Source organism: Corvus brachyrhynchos, unplaced genomic scaffold (genome assembly GCF_000691975.1).
Source record: "Corvus brachyrhynchos isolate BGI_N302 unplaced genomic scaffold, ASM69197v1 scaffold99, whole genome shotgun sequence".
In the NCBI taxonomy this organism is placed as follows: Eukaryota; Metazoa; Chordata; class Aves; order Passeriformes; family Corvidae; genus Corvus; species Corvus brachyrhynchos.
In genome coordinates this window covers 2,702,159-2,719,287 of record NW_008239778.1, presented here as the reverse complement: position 1 = coordinate 2,719,287, position 17,129 = coordinate 2,702,159, and the positions used below count along the sequence as shown (strand labels likewise).

The following is a 17,129-nucleotide window of genomic DNA, read 5'->3' as shown; positions in this document are numbered from 1 at the left end:
GCAGTGAGGAGCAGGGAGCTGCTCTCTGGCTTGCTCTAACACCCCGTGCTGAGGGCTTGTGAGGGGCTGGGTCACCCGGGATAGCAACAGGATCCTTGGGAGGCAGCTGGGGACAGGCGAGCTCCAGGACAGCATCCCTGCTCTGGTGGCATGGCATGGATGGGGCACAGCCTGGTGATGCAATTCTGCTGATGGGACTAAAGGTTACAAATGCAGGAGCAGGATTTTAAGGCTGTGGCAGCTAATCCTGCCTGGTTTAGGATTTTCTTTCTGTTCATAACACTCCTCTCTCCGAGCAGAGCTTCCCTCTCAGCTGCTTTGTCTGAGGGATGTTGTTGTTGGGCAGGACAGGTGAAGAAGGGCTGGAAGCACTCTCTGGTCTGTTCAGCATTCCCACAGTGTGCCCTCATGCACTGGTAGAGGATTTAGGTGGTTAGTAGGGACGTCTGAGCAGCATCCCACTCCCCTGGGAGCTGCAGGTAGGGACTGTGCACAGGCTTCTGCCCTTGCACTACAAGTCTCTCCCTTAGCATATAAAATGACATTCTAAGCGCTGTGAGAGCATCACCAAGGACAGGTGATAGATTCCCTTGGCTCAATCATTTTGTCACCCTTCCCTCCCAAAACAAATGGTCATTTTGCCTTTGTCATTACCCGCAGCTTGTGGTCTCGCTGTTGTGAAAGCTGCTGTGTCACAGGCATTCCTCCTCTCCATAAGCTTGGGATCTCCTTTCCCTCACGCAGCTTCCCTGTGGTTTCCAGCTGTAAGGCTGATAGGAAGAGAGCAGTAAACTTAGATAATAAACATACATCAGAGAAAAGCACACAGTTCCTGCTGCTTCTCAAAGCGAAATGTCAAGACCCATGTCCACATCTGGAGGAGGATGTGTGGAGGAAATCTCCAGGCTCCCTTTTCCCGAGAAGATTGAAGCAACACTCGCCTGTGCAAAGGGAAAATCCCTCAGCTTGGCTCTGAGCTGGTTCTTTATCAGAAAGGCATTATCTGGGTAATTAGCTCTGCCTGTGAGTACAAATGTCTCTGGCTCTGTCATGCATGTGAGCCCGGAAGGAGCGGTTTTCTGAAGCATCCCTGAGATGCTCCCACTACAGCAGCCACAATTCAGGAGGAAGCCTGGTCCTACCAGCTCACTGTAATTAAAGTGAGGCTTCACAGCCACGTGCCCTCCTCTCTGCTCTTGTGATAATTAAGTGGTTCTGGCCTGTTGCTTTTTGTCCCTGATTGAGTTTGCCAGTGCAGTGGGACAGGTCCTCTCTTTTGACCCAGCCCTGCTTGTGCAGTAGCAGATACTGGTGCTTCAAAACTGGTATAAGCATATCCTGGTGCTTCTTTCCCAGCAGTAGTGGTGGTTTGCAATCAACTCACCTACGATGCAGTAGCCCCCCATTGCCCCTCAAGCGTCCTTCAAGGAGTTTGGGTGACAGCAGTAGCTCCTGTTCCCCCCATTTCTGTCCCCGAGAGCAAGTCTTGTCTTAGCTATTGCTCCTCTCTGTGCCTTCCTGCTCCCTCCAGCTTCTCCTGGGGAGGACTGTCCTGATGTGAGCATGGCTGGTGGTGATGGTTTGGTTTCTTAGGCTGAGGCCCTCAAGCAGCAAATTGAGCTGAGCTTTCAGCAGCAAATTGCATCTTCTGTTTTTTCCTTTTTCTAAAGCTCCTTGCCAGAAGGCAGCGAGGACTCAAGATGGGATTGGAGCAAGAGAAGCCTTCTCCTCCTGGGTTGGCAATGGTTGAAAGAGAAATGGATGTACTGATTCCTTTGATTTTTCTCATAAATTTTCATTATGCAGAGATAAAAGTGGGGAGCGTAGGAAGTCCTCCAGGCTTAGTCCTGGCCGTATTTGGAGGTGGCTGTGCACATCTTGGATCCTCTTTCAGCAGACCATGAGTCACTTGGCTGCCTGTATTGGACACAGAGCTGTGCTAAGTCAGAGATAAGCACTTCTGAGTCTGTCTCTCAACACCATCATTTCCAACAGTTGGTTTGGAGCTGTCAGGCAGGATTGAGACACTGCACAGTGTCTCTTGTCAATTACACGGGTGCAAATCCAGAGGATTTCACTGGATCAGTACCAAAAATAACAATCCTTTCAGCGAGCCATGAACCTGTCTGCAGTGGGAGCACTAATGGGAGGTGGGGATGCTTGGACGTGTGGTGCCATCATTGCCAGGAAAAGCACTTGGGAAGGAGCTCACTGAAATGGGTTTGGTGACCTGTTCCTGGTATGTGTGCTGAAAAGAGGTAGTGGGCAGAGACCCTGCCTCTGTGGTATTAATGCAGAATTCCTGGACGTTTGACTGTGTCCTGCAGGACTCCTTGGTTAGTTGGATTTTGTAGGGATCACTCCAGTGTGAATTACATATTGGATGCTTTATTAATAGGAGTAACTGCTTAGGCTAGGGGAAGGAGCGAGTGACCATCCCAGCTTCTGGAAGCACAGACTTTTTTCCTAAGCAAATTGTGCCATGAGCTGGTTTCTCATTAAGTATTCATCTGCTGGGCCACTCAGGGGCTTTGAGTAGCCCTCCAAAAGGTTATTAATGCACAGAGCAGATGGAAGCAAAAGACTGTTTATTAAATTCAGACTGACCTTTTGCCACTATGCTAATGCCAGCTGCGTGGCAGGAAGAATTACCCTGCCCCTTTCCCATGCCTCAGCTGCCTGGGTTCAGTTTCCTACTTATACCCCCTGACAAGACAAAACATAAGATGAAGCAGCCTTGAAGTGGCTCTGACCTGAAGCATGGCCATAACATCATCCAAAACAATGGGTCAGCCAGAGGCACCCACCTCTTCCCTCAAGCTTCTGCCCCAAGTGCAGAAATTGGGCTCCTTTTTCTTTGTCCATTTGAAAATAAATCAAAACCTTTCATGGTGAAAAATGAACAGAATAGATGGTTAGCAGTGCTTTTAGGAAAGCCTGGGTCAGGGTCTGTCTGTTGCGGCCACCACTAACCAGGAGCCTTCTCTGGGCTGAGGAGCAGCCCTGAGCCAGTCCCTGGTGCTCAGCATACTCCCAGGTCACAGCAATCAGCTCTCTGGCTTATGTTCAGTTTTAACACTGCTTTTTCTTCTTCCTCCAGGCTATGAAAGTCCTCTCCAAAAAGAAGCTCTTGAAGCAGTATGGATTTCCACGTGGGTATCTCACATTTAGAGGTCTGCCTGTTGTCCTCCCTCAGCCCAATCTCTCTGTAGAAACATTGTCTGCAAGGACTGCAGAACTTGGCCTCCTATGAAAGCTGCCCATGTAGTTGGGAGCTGGTTAAAATGCAGTGGGTGGTGAGGGGGCAGATACAGCCACAGGGAAATTCAACACACTCAGTAATGAGATTCCTGGCTCTGATTTTTGTGAATCTCTTTGAAGTGGTGACTCTTCCATGTTCACCATTTATGAAGCCTAATTAAGCACTGGAAGTTAAGCAAGGTAGTCCCCCTCCTTTCAGAGTCTCTTCTACCCCTGGGATAGCACCTGGGTCCAGGCTGGGCTGTGGGATGCCCCAGACCCATCTGGGCAGCTGGGAGCAGCTGGTCTGAATGGGACTTGGAGATCTCAGTTCCATGTGGGAGACTGCAATGCTTTGGGATGAGAACAAGGTGATGAGATCTTCCAGAACAGCTGGAGGTATCTGCAGAGGGGCCAGTGGCTGCTCATCCTGTGTGCAGGAATTCCTCACTGTCCTCTCACACTTGCAGGTCGGCCTCCTCCCAGAGGGTCAAAAGCATCCTCTGGAGAGCATCCCAAACCCATGGCACCCCTGGACAGAGTCTATCAGGAAATAGCCATCCTAAAGAAGCTGGACCACATCAATATCGTTAAGCTGATAGAGGTGAGCTGCTTCTCCACCCTAAGCTATGCTGAAACAAGTCTGGTTTGTATTGCAAAAAGAGGGTTTTTCTTCAGCTGCTCCTACTTCAGCCAGAATTGGTTTAAAATAGATGCTGAGAAATTTAGGCTGGTGATTCCAAGCAAAGTCATACTGATTGTGTAGGACAAACTGCACACTCAACCTGGGCTCTGGGCTGGTGCCCAGGAGAAGGCAGCTCACTTTGCTGGTAGAAATAGCAGTGAGCTTTGATCATTGAAACTTGTGGGCAGACAAGCCTGGGAAGGTGCACAAGTGCAAGGCTTTGGTGCCATTCTCATTATTTTATTGACTGAGGTCAGGTTAGGACAAGCAGTGCCTTTATTGGTAGGCTGTTTCTCCAAATACAGGCAGAAGCCCAGATTTTTCTGAAGACAGGGAAATCTGTGTCCTTCAAAACCCTACTCTCTGCAGGACTCTCTAAATATTAGCCTAAGCTGTTCTCAGTGCTCTGCAGCTCAGCACAGTGTACTGGGAGTGTTACTTGCTTAAAAATCTTTTTTCCTGCTGTTTTTCACTTTTTTCCTCTTCCCGCTTATTTCTCTGTTATCTCTCAGGTCCTTGATGATCCTGCAGAGGACAACTTGTACATGGGTATGTGAGTCTCATAAGCTAACAGAACCATCTGGGCTTAGGCCTAGTGATGCAAGTGACACGTACCAGGACTCGGGGTCAATACGGGAGGAAACTTGTGCCAACTTCAGCAGACTTATTTTTTTCTGCAAAGTTAAAACGCCTGTAAATGCAGCTGGGATGGAAAGGCCCCGTGCAGTAGGGTAAGGCAACCTTGTGTCAGTACAGCTGTGCACATCTCTTTGCCATGGGGACACTAAAAAGACCTGACAGCTGCTCTGCCCTCCCCTCTCTGGAGTTGATTCCGGTCCCAGAGCCAGGAGGGAAGGGAAGGGTGCAGGATGGTTTCCTTGTCCTCCTGCTATGAGACTTCTGTAGGCTGTGGATAGTGGTAGTGACTCCAGAATCACTCCAGTCCTGTCTGGGGCTGTTCCCTGTGGCCCCTGCAGAGCCACTGACCACCCTGCTGAGCCTCAGCACCTCCTAAGGGAGCAGCACTCCTGCCTTTGGTGGGGAAGCCATGCCTGACTGGGTGTTTATGTAGAGGGTGAGGGAATTCCACTCATTTTGTCTTCCTCTCCTCCAAACCCTGAAAGTGCCAGCCACAACCTAACCCCCATTTGGGTAAAACATTGAGAGACAGGCCTGGGAGGCCCTGAGGTGCCCTCTGAGATAGGCCAGAGGAGGGGCTGGCTGACCCTTTTACATCTGTGCTTCCCTGAACTGTTTCCTGATGAAGCAGGTTCAAAGGCTGCTCCTCATGAAATAATTATGGGACACTTTTGAAGCTGCCGTGAAGGAGGACTCTGCCTAGCAAATGAAGCAATTTGCCTTTGAAAGAGCACTTTTCCCTCTGGGCTGAAGCTCCAGTGGCATCTGGCAGCATCTCAAAGTGATGGCACTCGTGGTGGGGAGGGTGCTTGAGGCTGTTGTTTGAAGACCTGAACTCCTGGGGATGGAGGAAAGGGGAGAGATGAAGTAGAAAGCTGCAGAGGGAAAAAACCTGCCAAACCTAAACCAAGCTCTACCTGTGGAGCAAGAGAACTGTCCCAGCAATAGCAGCAGGACAGGTGGGGTATCTCCTGGTCCCAATGGAGGTTGTGCTGGTCCCTGAGTGATGAGCAGTGGCCATGTCCCTGTTGTCCATATTCCATCACCCCTTTCCTCTGCCTGGGATCCCATGAGTAGTTCAGGCTCATCAAGCTCCTGCCTTTGCAGTACCCTTGGCAGAAGGAGAAGCTGTGGATGCTCAGTGTTGCTCAGGACTGAACCTCCTGCAAGTGGGTTTGCTCCCTCCTGCTGCTGACCCAGCTGATGATAGCTGCACCTTTCTCCTTCCCAAAGTGCCCCCCAGTGCAAAGCAGGTCTAGAGGAAGTGCAGTTTGCTCTCTGCCCATGACTGCTGGGATCAGGCACTGCTGTGAACACTTGGCTGTGTGGTCACTGGGAAAGGGTCTGGGATGGGATGTGAGCAAGCTTTGAGGAACCTGCAGAGGTAGAGGGTGGTTGGATAAGGAAATGCTTCCACGAGCTGCAGCTTCTTCCACCTGGAGGGCAAGACGAGCCAATTCAGGCTGCCCTGTTGTGTTTGTACCTTCAGAGGGTCCCACTCCTCTGGTGCTCTGGGGAGGGGATCTGCTCAGATTTTTTGAGAAGTGCAAAAAATCCCCATATAATTCATGGGGAGAGAGCTGTCCTACTCCACATAAAAGCAGATCCTTCTCCTGTTTGCAGAACAGGGCAGAGCAGAAGAACGCTTTCCCCCAACCCCCTAATCAGACACACAAACGCATGTGCTCTGCAAACCTCAACTCACACCAGCAAATCCTCTTTAGTTGCTCCCGCCAGGGAGTGTTTGGCTCTGACAGAGCTGTAGCTGTGCTGCTGATTGACACAGCAGAAATGGAGCAGCATGTTCTTACAGCATCTCCTTCACTATCAGCAATTTAGCAGAAATATCACACCAAACACCCTCCCTTGGAGGTACAACAGGGCTCAAATCAACGAGGGCTGACACCCAGAGCAGCAGCACCGTGGCTGATAAATTAGCACCCGCTGTCTCCCTGTATGGAACTGGCGGGGGGGGGATATTTCTCTGTGCTGAAGAGATGAATATTTTCATTTTGCATCCTCTGGTGTCCTTGTCATGGGTGAGGGAAGAGAAATGAGTGGAGATAAATTGATTTTGCAGGTATGGGAATGGATGTGTTTTTGTAGGTGATGAATGACAAACAAGCCTGGGCTGCTCTTCTCATTCATTCATGGTTTATTTCCTTTTCTTGCAGTGTTTGACCTCATGAGGAAAGGGTAAGTAGCCCTCCTGGGATCCCTTCTGTTGAAAGTTTTGGTGTTCATCATCAGCTTCCTGTGTGAAATGGAGGTTTGGTACGTCCAGAGGGGCAAACCCTGTCTGCAGGGGAGGCAAAACCCAGCTGGAGTTGCCTTTGCGCTGCTACAGCCTGGAATGATGTGGTGAATAGAAATGTGCTGGGAGAACACGTCCTGGTGCCAGACTCTGATCTGGAAAACAAATTTTATGACAATTCCTTATCAGGTGCCTGGAAGAAGAGGTTTGAATAGGAATATTCTGCTGGGTTCCAGCCACATTGTGGCTTCCTCTGACACAAGGGGTGTGTGGTTGCTTCAAGATTTACTTGCCACCTGCTGCCTTATTTTGCCGTCAGCAGTAACCTCTCATGGGAGGCTGTTCTGTTGGCACATTTCTTTTGCATAGTAGAAGAAGGGATATGGTGGTGAGACGTTCCTCACCAGCCTTTGCTACACCTGCACTGATTCTGCAGCTCTGCAGTCCCAGTGAGGTCATGATTGCTGTGTCCAGGATGGAGGAAATACCCAAAGGGGTTATTTTCCTCTCTGGCCCCATGAACAAGCTGCCAGCTCCAGTGGGTTGCTGGCAAGAGGCTCCCCAGTCTCCCTGGTGATCAGGCTGATGCCTGTCTTGTAGCTGGGGGAGGTCCTGTAAACAGCTGAGGCCAGGGAACCTGTGGCTCATCCAAGTGCAGCCTGGCTGCCTCTGGCAGGAGGCAATTAGACTCCATTAGTGACTCTGCCAGCCCTCACATTATTTCTGTCAGCACTCACACTTTCCCCCTGGTTTCAGCAACAGAAAAATGTGCATAAAAGAGGGAGGGAAGGCAGTGGCAGGAAAATGCAAGTGGGAGATGAAGGTCATCAATCAGATGGGCAGCAAGGGAGAAGAGGGAAATACTGCAGGAAGGATTTGCTGCTGGGTGCTGAGGGGAAGAATCACAGAGCCTACTTTTGGCAATGGGCTGTTCTCTGCCAGGGTTTGGCTTGCCAGGATGATGTCCCAGGAGCACTCACTCAAATCCAGCTCCAGTCAGTGGACGTATGTCCAAATGCAAAGCCAAGCTGCCGAGCACAGGCAGGATTAGCCCGCAGGGCAACAAAGTCCTTAGCCCCAGCCATTCATCCACAGGGGAACAGGAGATTCTGACTAGCTCTTACAGCCTCTTTGCCCTCAGCTTTCAGCAGGCACAGGCAGAAGAGAGGCTTTTAGAGGAGACTGTGCATCCCTCAGCAGTGGTAGCATTCAAAGGAAAGGAAAGGAGAAGCTGACCAGGTAACCTTGGCTGTTCAGGGCTGAATGGCTGAGCTCTGGTGGTGGCTGAACCCTGAGCAGCTAAATAGGCTTTCAAAGCAGTTTAGCACAATGCACTGAAAATATTTCCATTTAACCTTTGAGCTAGTGGTTCATGTCTAGACTCTGCCTCAGTGTAGACCAGCTGCACAATGATATTGCACCAGGACTGAGCCCCAGCAGGCAGGACATCCAGTGCACAGCAACAGGCACTGGCCCCGCTGCTGCCTGGGATCTCATGGCAATGCTGGTGCTCACAGCCATCAGCAGCTTTAGCAGGAAACCAAAGGCCAAGTCCAGCTTTGTTCTTCTCCCATTAGGACTGTCAGTGAATAGTGTTTGTCTTATTTTGTGCAGACATCAGCAGTTAATCCTGATGATTATGAGGGCTCTGTGGCTCGTGCTGGCTCAGGGACTATGCAATACCACCCATCACTAGCCAGGCTCAGTAACCAAAGCATCACCACGTCCAGAAAGGATGGACACGCCTCCATCCTGTGTCACAGCACCCAGAGCCTTTCGGGAGCCTGGCCCTCAGTGCTGGGCCGTGGTGATGGAGAACATACTCCTGCAGCAAGGGGTGCTGCTGCCATGCTGCAAAGCACTGAGCTGCTGTCCCTCTTCCCCACAGGCCTGTCATGGAGGTGCCCAGTGAGCAGCCCTTCAGCGAGGAGCAGGCTCGGCTCTACTTCCGAGACATCGTGCTGGGCATCGAGTACTGTGAGTACCCCAGCACTGGCAGTGCTTTGCAGAGGCTGTGCCTCAGCCCCTGCACAGCTGGGGAGGGGCATCTCGACACTGGGGGGGTGTTGGATGAGCAAGAGGTCCCCTTGGATTGCTTGTGATGGGGTTGCTGTTGAGGTGGCCCCACTCAGCTAAGGTTTACCCAGTAAGTGTCACAGAACCCTTAGAAAGGACGTTAGGGAAATAGTGCCTCTCTTTTTTCTTCCATTTCTTTTTGGAGACTGTCTTTGAAGGCAATAGCAGAGCCAGGAAGTGGGTGTTTACAGTCTCATGGACTGAGTCAGTCAAGGAACAAATCCCTGTCTCCAGCTTTGCAGGGCAAGCACTGGCCATGGCAGAGCTGGTGAGCAGCACGGGGAGGGTGTCTGTCCTTGTGGATTTGCAGAATCCATCTGAGTGGCTCCCTGTCACTCAGGGCTGTGGGTGATGAGAGTCCAGCACTGCTGTGCCCTCCCAGCGAGGTGGTGGATCAAGTGTGTTCCCAGGCTCTGCCCAGACTCCAGAGCAGGGTTCCTCTTTGTAGCCTGTTTGAGTATCATCACCTTTTTTGGTGACACCTTGTCCCCATGTGGCTGAGGCCAGATTCGCTGCTGGGTGCCTGTTCTGCAGAGGATGGGGAGGTCACAATAGGTCTGTGAATGACAGCAGGGATTTTTCTGACCCCATTGTCATTGACATGTCCCTGCTGGCATGAACCTGGCAGGAGTGAGCAAAGAGGGGTCCCTGAGTTAAAGATGACAGGTGGAATGGTCTTAACTGAAAGCAGTTACTGTTTCTGTACCTCAGCTGCTGGTGAGCTGAGCTTGGCTCTGTGCCTGTTTGGTCCTGGTGTCCTCCTTGCAAAGAGCCTCTGTGAGTTTGGTGCTCTCACCACTGACTGCTTCCTCTGCACACTGATACACTCAAGAATTGCCTGTGGTGAATTCGGGGAGAAAGAGGCAGCACAGCTTTTGCAGAGGCCATTCCAACCTTGCAGGTGGGATTGTTTTCCAGAGGAGACAGCAATATGTAGATAAGGGGATCCTGTTACTACATTGTGTTTCAATTGCCAGACAGCTTTTGATTAGATCCATTAACAGTAGCTCATAAAGCAGCTCCTAAGTCTCTTGGGTTGGATGGGCTCTTGTGGATTAATAACTAGACAGTCAGGAAAGTTGGAATTCAGCTTTCACAACAGAGAAAAGTCACTAGTACAGTTAAACAGGAATCCATAATGTGGGCTGGGTTGTTCAGTGTATTCCTAAATGACCAGAAAAAGAGTAGAGGACAGTAAGAGAGTTTGATGATGGCACTGAGTTATTCAGGATAGTTGTTGTTAGAAGTGACTGGGAAGACTGGCAGGAAAATGCCATGAGAGCAAGTGATGGCATGATAAAATGACAGATAAAACTTCATGTTGCTGACTGCAGGGTAATGCATGAGGGGAAGAAACAACACTGAAAATATGTGCAATGTGATGGGCTCTAAACTATCTCTTCTCACTCAGGCATTATTCTGGATAGTTCTCTTGAAAATGCCAGCCCATTACTTAGTGACATGTAACAAGGGTAACAAGATTTGGGGAGTTATTTGGAATGAAAGAAAGAAGAAAGTAGAAAATGTTCTTATGCAGTTATTTGGATCTCTAAGAGCTCTTAGGTACAGACAAGGAGTATCCTGAGTATTATGTGCAACTTGGCTCAGCCTGTCTTAGAAACAGCTCCCTAGAACTGAGGCCCAAGAGGGATGATCAGGATGGTCCTGGAATATCTTATGTACAGAGATATGACCAAAGCTCTTAAGACTGGAAAATTATCTTGGGGAGGGGTGCTATGGCAGAGGCTTGTAAAATCCTAAGTATCAGGGAAGTGCTGGACAGGAAATTAGTCTTTTTTCTCTAAAAACACAATAACCAAGGGATAGCAAACAAAATAATGAGGTAGCCAGTTTAAACCAGAAGGAATCACTCACCTGGCTTCAACCACTGAGAGAGAACAAGTCTCTGAGCATGATGAGCCTTGCTGAGGCACAGGAACATGGTTTGCAGGGTCTCAGTCCTTCTCCACATTGAAATGCAGCACCACCTCGTTTTTTGTCTAAAACCAGCAGGGAATAAAATCAGTCTTTGCAAGTCTGACAGTCCAGAAGCTTCCAGGTGCTGTCAAAATTAGTCAGGTCACCCCAGAAAGTTGGTAGAAGTGAATATATGAATGGGAATCTCAAGACTGTCTTTGAGTAGAACTTGAAGGGTGAAGATGCAGCTTTTTATATTCCCATTAGCATTCAGACTGCAGCAGAACCTGTGTGCCTCAGCTGGGAGATCCAAGCTCTGCTGTGCTGGATGCTGCTGCAGGAACAGTTCCTGCTCAGAGGAAATTTTGAGTTTAGTAGATAGAAAAAGAAAACAAACCAACAACCCAGCGAAGTGTGGGTAGTCTTAAGCAGAGGGAGTGAAATTCAGCTATAAATTACAGGATGCCCAAGCACTTCCAGCAACAGGAACAATAGGATGCTTTATTTTGGGCCATTGAGTAACCACTTATTTTATTAGCAAATGAAAGTTAAAAACTGTGTTCTCTCTGAACTGCTGGGTAAATGCATTGCAATTATTATATAATTAAGAGGAAAAGTGCACCGTTTGTGAATGCTGAAGGAAAAGTGTTGCCAGGCAATCCAGAGATTGCAAGGTAATTTTAATGTAAGCATCCATAATTGTTGTGTAATTTGGGAGGCTCGATAACCATGCAGCTGCTTGAAGCTCGCAGTCATCACAGCAGCAAATGCATCATTGCTGGTTGGATTTTATTAGAAGTTGCAAGCTGGATTCCTGTTGGAGCCTGAAAGGTGTTAGTGGTGAGCAGGAAGGGGCTGCAGGAGCCAAGGTGGTGGGAGATGTGGGCTGACCTCTTAAATCACTGGTGGTGGCACGTGGTTTGTGACCACTGTGTGTCTGTGGGGACTGGACTCACTGGTCCACATGGAGTTTGCCTGGGGTGGAGGCCTCCTGCAAGAGGGCTGACTGTGGGGCAAGTTTGGAGGGAAGTGGTCCAGGTGATGAGAGCTGGGTGGGAAGCCTGGCTTAGGCAGGGTGAGAGGCAGGGACAGTGCCCTGGAGAGAGCCAGGAGCTCCCTGATCCAGGCAATGGCACGGTGCTGTCACCTGCTTTTGGCTGGGTTTCTGGGTTTACTGTGTTTAGTGCCAGGAGTGCACTGTGATACACAGTCCCAGCCTTGTTCACTGAGCAGGGAAGAAACAGGTTCAAGGGCTGAGAGTCAGGGAGATCTGCCCATGGTTGAGTCTCCCTTCCTCTGGCCCCTGCAGTGCTGGGAATATATTTTGAGTTCAGGCATGGTGATATTACTGATTCATGTGCTCTGTTTTAGTGCACCTGTCTTAGACCTGGGCTCTGTGGTCTGGGCTGTGCCAGCAGTTGTTGAAGCACATGCAAACTTCTGTTTGGTTCCTGGTGAAATGGGCCCTGCAAAGGAAAGTGATTTTGCTCCCACTTTCAAGGCTTCCCCGGTACTGCTGGCCCTGTACACCCCCTCAGGAACTGGGGAGGCAGGCTGGCCTCTGTGTGTGTAAGTACCACTGGAGTGGTAATTCCAGAGTGTGCTCGAGTGCTTTGGATGAGAAAGTTTGCTGGATTATTTGAGTCATTAACTAAAGTATGTGCTTAAGCATCTCTGTGAATTAGGGATATGTGCAATTGCCTCCCTTTCCACTTGTTACTCCCCTCTAGTAGTGCTTGGCTGAGCTTATTTAAACTTCAGTCTCCCTTGTAGTACAGCAAACTTTGCTTTCCTAGAGGTACTCAGCAGAAATGGGTGTGCAGTCATCATGCTTCATCAAAAGACATGAGAGATATGCCAGGCAGGTCTCCCAGCTTGATTTTAGGACTGGGACACGAGTATCTTCATTTAGTAAGAGCCTGAGTAAGGAATAAGAATAAGCAGATGAAAGAGCTGTCTAAGCAGGAGCCTGGCTGTGACACAGGCCAGGAGCAGACGCTCAGTGCAAAACACTGTGTGACCCAGGGGAAAGCCCTGCTGACTTGTATAGTCCAGGTGAAGCACAGTGACTGTCCCTGCTGCTGTGGAGCTGCAAGCTCAGTATTCGAGTCACGAGAAGCTAAAACAGTTTCTGTCAGTGTGGCTGAAGAAGAAAAAACCTTATTTCCTGCATTCTCTGTAAAAGTCCACAATTACCCTCTCACAGTTTTGGTCTCTGCTCTGCAGAGGAAGGCTCATCTCCTCTGAGCTATGGGGTTGAAGGGAGGGTAACGACATGCAGCTAAAGCCATTGGGAAATTACCTTTCCAGCAGCAGCTCTCTGCAGTGAGAACTGCAGTGACCCAGGGCCCTGCATGCTGAGCCTGGAGCCTTAGCGAAGGGTTTGGCTTTTCAAAGCTGGCTTTTCTGACATAAGACTTAATCTACTTGGTCATCAATATGTGAGTAAAATTTCCATTATCTTAAAAGGAAATTTAAGGAAATTAAACTAACAACTGAGCCAACACAGGCTTGTGTCTTCTGAAGAGCATCTAGTACAGGGTAAGTCCAGGGTGGGTGCACTAAAGCGTCAGTGGTGCAGATGGTTTGATCTGGTCTGGCTCTTGGCAGGAGTGAGTTCCTCAGGTTGGTGTGGGTCAGCAGAGCTGTGGTGGAGCTGCTGCACACTCTACCGTGATTCCCAGCAAGCTGCTTGCTCCCATGTGGGAAATGGGGACCTACCTCTTCTCTGCTCCTGCCTCTTGCCTGTACAAGTTTGGAGCTCCTCAAACAGAGCATGTTTGAGGAGCTCCACATACAGCTGCAAGGTTCTGGGTGTTATAAATGACACCACCAGGAGAAGAGAGGCTGGCTTGTGTTTTATCACTTGCAGACAAGCTCTCCTTAGCTGATAAAAACCAAACAAAAAACCCTTTCAAGAGCTGCAAGTGTTGCTGATACTAATCGATAAGGACTTTGTACAAGAGCGAGAGTAATTAGCTGATGGAGCAGATCAGAGAGATGTGCTGGAGCCTCTTAAGAAAGATCAGGCAGTTTGATTTTTGTTGTTGTTTGATGCAGTTCTGTGCCTGTGCTCGGGGTTGGCAGCAGCCCCTGCACAGCCTGTGCAGGTTGTTGTGTCAGTTCCTGCTGCTTGTTGTACCCTGCTCCCCTCGTTCCCTGTGCTCCCTCGGACACGGGCGTGTGTGTGCAGCCATGGCAGGGAGCTCTGCATGTCCCCTGCCCCTGGTGATCCAGCTGTGCTCGTGGGGGCTGGAGGACAGGTGCACAAGGACAGCCTCTGACAAGGTTACCTCTCTCTCCTCCTGCTGCAGTACCCACACTGCACCTTCTGCCAGGAGCTCGGTGCTCATCCGGGTGCTGAAGATGGAGCACAGAGGGAAGCTGAGCTACTCCAAAGGGCCGGGTGGTGCTGAGGGTGTGGGACCTCCTTGCAAAACCTGGGCTTAAGCAACTTGTCCAAGTGGCAGAGGCTTTGTGGGTGCAGCAAGAGAGCAGCAAAACAGTGGAGAGAGCTGACAGCACAGCTGGGATCCTCCCCCTGCCCCTGAGTGAGCTGAGCAGGGGATAAGGGTGCTCCCCTTGCACAGCCCACAACACCCCTGTCCTCCAGCCCTGCCTCAGCAGAACACTGTGGATGAGTAGCAGTCTTGAGCTCTGGATGGTGGCGCAGCAGTTTCCTTGGGAGGGTGTTAAATCATTTCTTTGCTACAGGGGTGATGTGAGCCTAATACTAAGCAGACTCTGCAGTAGCACCATATGGATTGCTTTTGCCCTTGAATGGGAATGGGATTCTGGTTTTAATCAAGCAGAATTCAACACTGGCTTCAGTAAATAGCAGGATGTGTCAGTGCATTGCAAAGTTTTATAAGTATAATTTTTAAATGAGCTTTCAGCAAGTTTGTGTTAACCTCCTGGAGCTCCAAGGTTTCCAGAGGGGAATGCAGTGAAAAGCACCTTTTCCAAAAGAACTAAGGAACAACATCTCTTTCTAGCACTTCTATCTCTGCCCCCTCTGGGTCTTCACTCCCTTCTAGTGGATTTGTTGGCAGACAGTTCCCAGGCACTTGCCTCTGAGTGAAAGGGAAAGCCTGTTTTTCCTGGAGTAGCCTGTGGGATCTGGAATTGAGGAGTGTTTGTGAAACAGCTGTTTTGTCCCACCGAGGGCAGCTGAGGGACTGAGCAGAAAGGAATGATGTGCTCAGCAGGGCTTTGCTGAGGAGCAGTGATGGAGCAGGGAGGCAATGGCAGAACTGTGGAGACCCAGATAGGAGTGTACAGATAGGAGCCAGCTGGCCCAGCAGCAAAAAGGTGGATTTTCCCCAAAATCCACCCTTTTCTCCAGCCCCATCTACTGGACCACAGCTGGCTGTTGTTACCAACTCAGTTCAAACACTTTGTAGTGAAGAAACAAACAAACAAAAAGCCGTAAAAAGCCAGACTTTCAGGGAGACATTTTAGGCAGTTGTTTCATATGGGCTTGAATTTGAACACCCAAGTGCAGGTTTGTGCCAGCTGCAGTAGGTGCAGCGTGCCTGCTAGAGCTCTGTCTGAAATCAAGAGGGACAGAGGAAGATGGTCCTTTCCTGAGGATTGCTCACACCCTGAGAGCTCTGAATCCTCCTTTGAGGTTGCAACTCCACAGCATCAGCCTTCAGCAGGCTGTTGTTAGGCAATAGTGCTCCATGCCCAAGTTCAGGAGGCAGACCAGACTTTCAGGCATCATTCCCTTGTTTCTGAGCACCCTGGAGCTCTAGGGCTTGACCAAGATAACTTCAGATATCCCTGGTCAGGCTTTCTAACACAAGTTGTGATAAGATGTAGTACACAGGCACTCACCTGCCCTGCCTGCTTTGTTCATGGGGTGGCTGTGAGGATTAACAAACAAGTATTTCTAACACATTTGAGATCTTTGCCCGGATGATGCTCTAGGAATCCATGGGATTGTTATCCAGATGCAAATAGGCCTGAAATAGTGTTACCTTTCCACTGAGGAATGGGTCTAATAAAACCAAATTTAACAGAGCGCTGCATGGTCAGACTTTGTCCTAAGGGCTCTGTGATATCTTAGGTGGTTTCGTTTCCATTATGAAGAAATACCAATCTATGCTCTGCATCAGGTCTGTCAGCACAGGAAGTTCAGGCTGTTGTGGAGCCCAGGGAAGTCATTCTGGTGAGCTGCTGACCCCTGCTTTAAGAGCAAAACCCTTTCCGGGTAAAAGCAACATGTGGAGCCATTTTGTCAGTTTGCCAAAGCAGCTTCAGCAAAGTGCTCCACTTGGGCAGCTCAGCATCGATTTTAACCTGGGGAGGGGTGCAGGCAAGTGCATTTGCATGGGAATTGTGTTTTTCAGCTGTTGGTGTGGCCTTGTGCATGGCCTGGGAGGGCAGCACCAATGGGATGGTCCTTCCCAAGGCTTCCTGCATCCAGCAGCCACATCCCTGTGGCTGAACTGGGTCTGAGGGCATGCTCTGCCTGCTTTGTGACTTTTCTGTGCTGTCACAAGCAAAAAACCCAGAGCCTTGCTCTTTGAGCAGGACACAGAGCAGCTGGAAGTTCTCTCAAAGGCATGGATTCAGCTTAGGGGCCCCAGTTGCCTATGAAGGGAGCTAAGGGAAGGTCTTGAGTTGGTCTAAAGGAAGAATAATCCCCAGACTCTCATGGAGCATGTTTAAGTGCAGCAATGCAGATCATTATTTTGGTTATGTTTGTTTAAAGTACATTTAGGAGTTTTATTTATATGTTGAAAGTGTTTTTCCTTCTCTGCTGAGCCTTATGCAGCCCTGCTCCTCTTTGTGACAAGATGTGTCCTTAATTCCAAGGACAGGACAAGTGTTTTGTTTCTGGGACCTCTTATCCTGGCTTCTAGTGAGCTAATGCTAATGACAGTGCCTTTCCTACCCGCTGCTCTTAAATCTACAGAGGGTGAAGCTTGCTCTCAAGTGCTTCAGGCTGGTGAAATGAGAGGGTTAATTTATGCTGGTGATTGTGTTAGACTGACTGTGGCTGTCCCCTGCTCCCCTTGGGATGGGTCCTGTGCTCCTTGTCCCTTCAGTACAGTCATTAACAGTCTGGAGGGTGTCATTGGTGGAAGGCTTTTATATCCCAGATGCTCAGCTCTCCCTCTGGAGTTCTGCAGGGACAACACCATCGTTTCTCCGTGGGCTGTGCTGGAAGTGCAGGTCATGCTGGTTTAACCAGCACCTTTCCCCCAAGACAGCTTGGTCCCTGGGCTCCTTTGGCAGCACATGGCAGTGCTGTGTGTCACTGCAGGCACATCCAGGCAGCCTTTGGCCAGTCCTGCTGAGTTAATTGAT

At 49.7% G+C, this 17,129-nt stretch overlaps 1 protein-coding gene across 4 annotated transcripts in view; it reads left to right on the top strand.

Moving 5' to 3' along the window:
- CAMKK1 (calcium/calmodulin dependent protein kinase kinase 1) overlaps positions 1-17,129 on the top strand; it is an 87,386-nt gene that overhangs the window by 46,761 nt on the left and 23,496 nt on the right. For all 4 annotated transcript variants that reach the window (XM_017743036.1, XM_017743035.1, XM_008640455.2 and 1 more), the window contains exons 5-9: positions 3,101-3,152; positions 3,711-3,844; positions 4,438-4,474; positions 6,739-6,760; positions 8,707-8,795. In XM_017743036.1, coding sequence (XP_017598525.1) covers positions 3,101-3,152; positions 3,711-3,844; positions 4,438-4,474; positions 6,739-6,760; positions 8,707-8,795 — 334 coding nt within the window. The remainder of the gene's footprint in view (positions 1-3,100; positions 3,153-3,710; positions 3,845-4,437; positions 4,475-6,738; positions 6,761-8,706; positions 8,796-17,129) is intronic.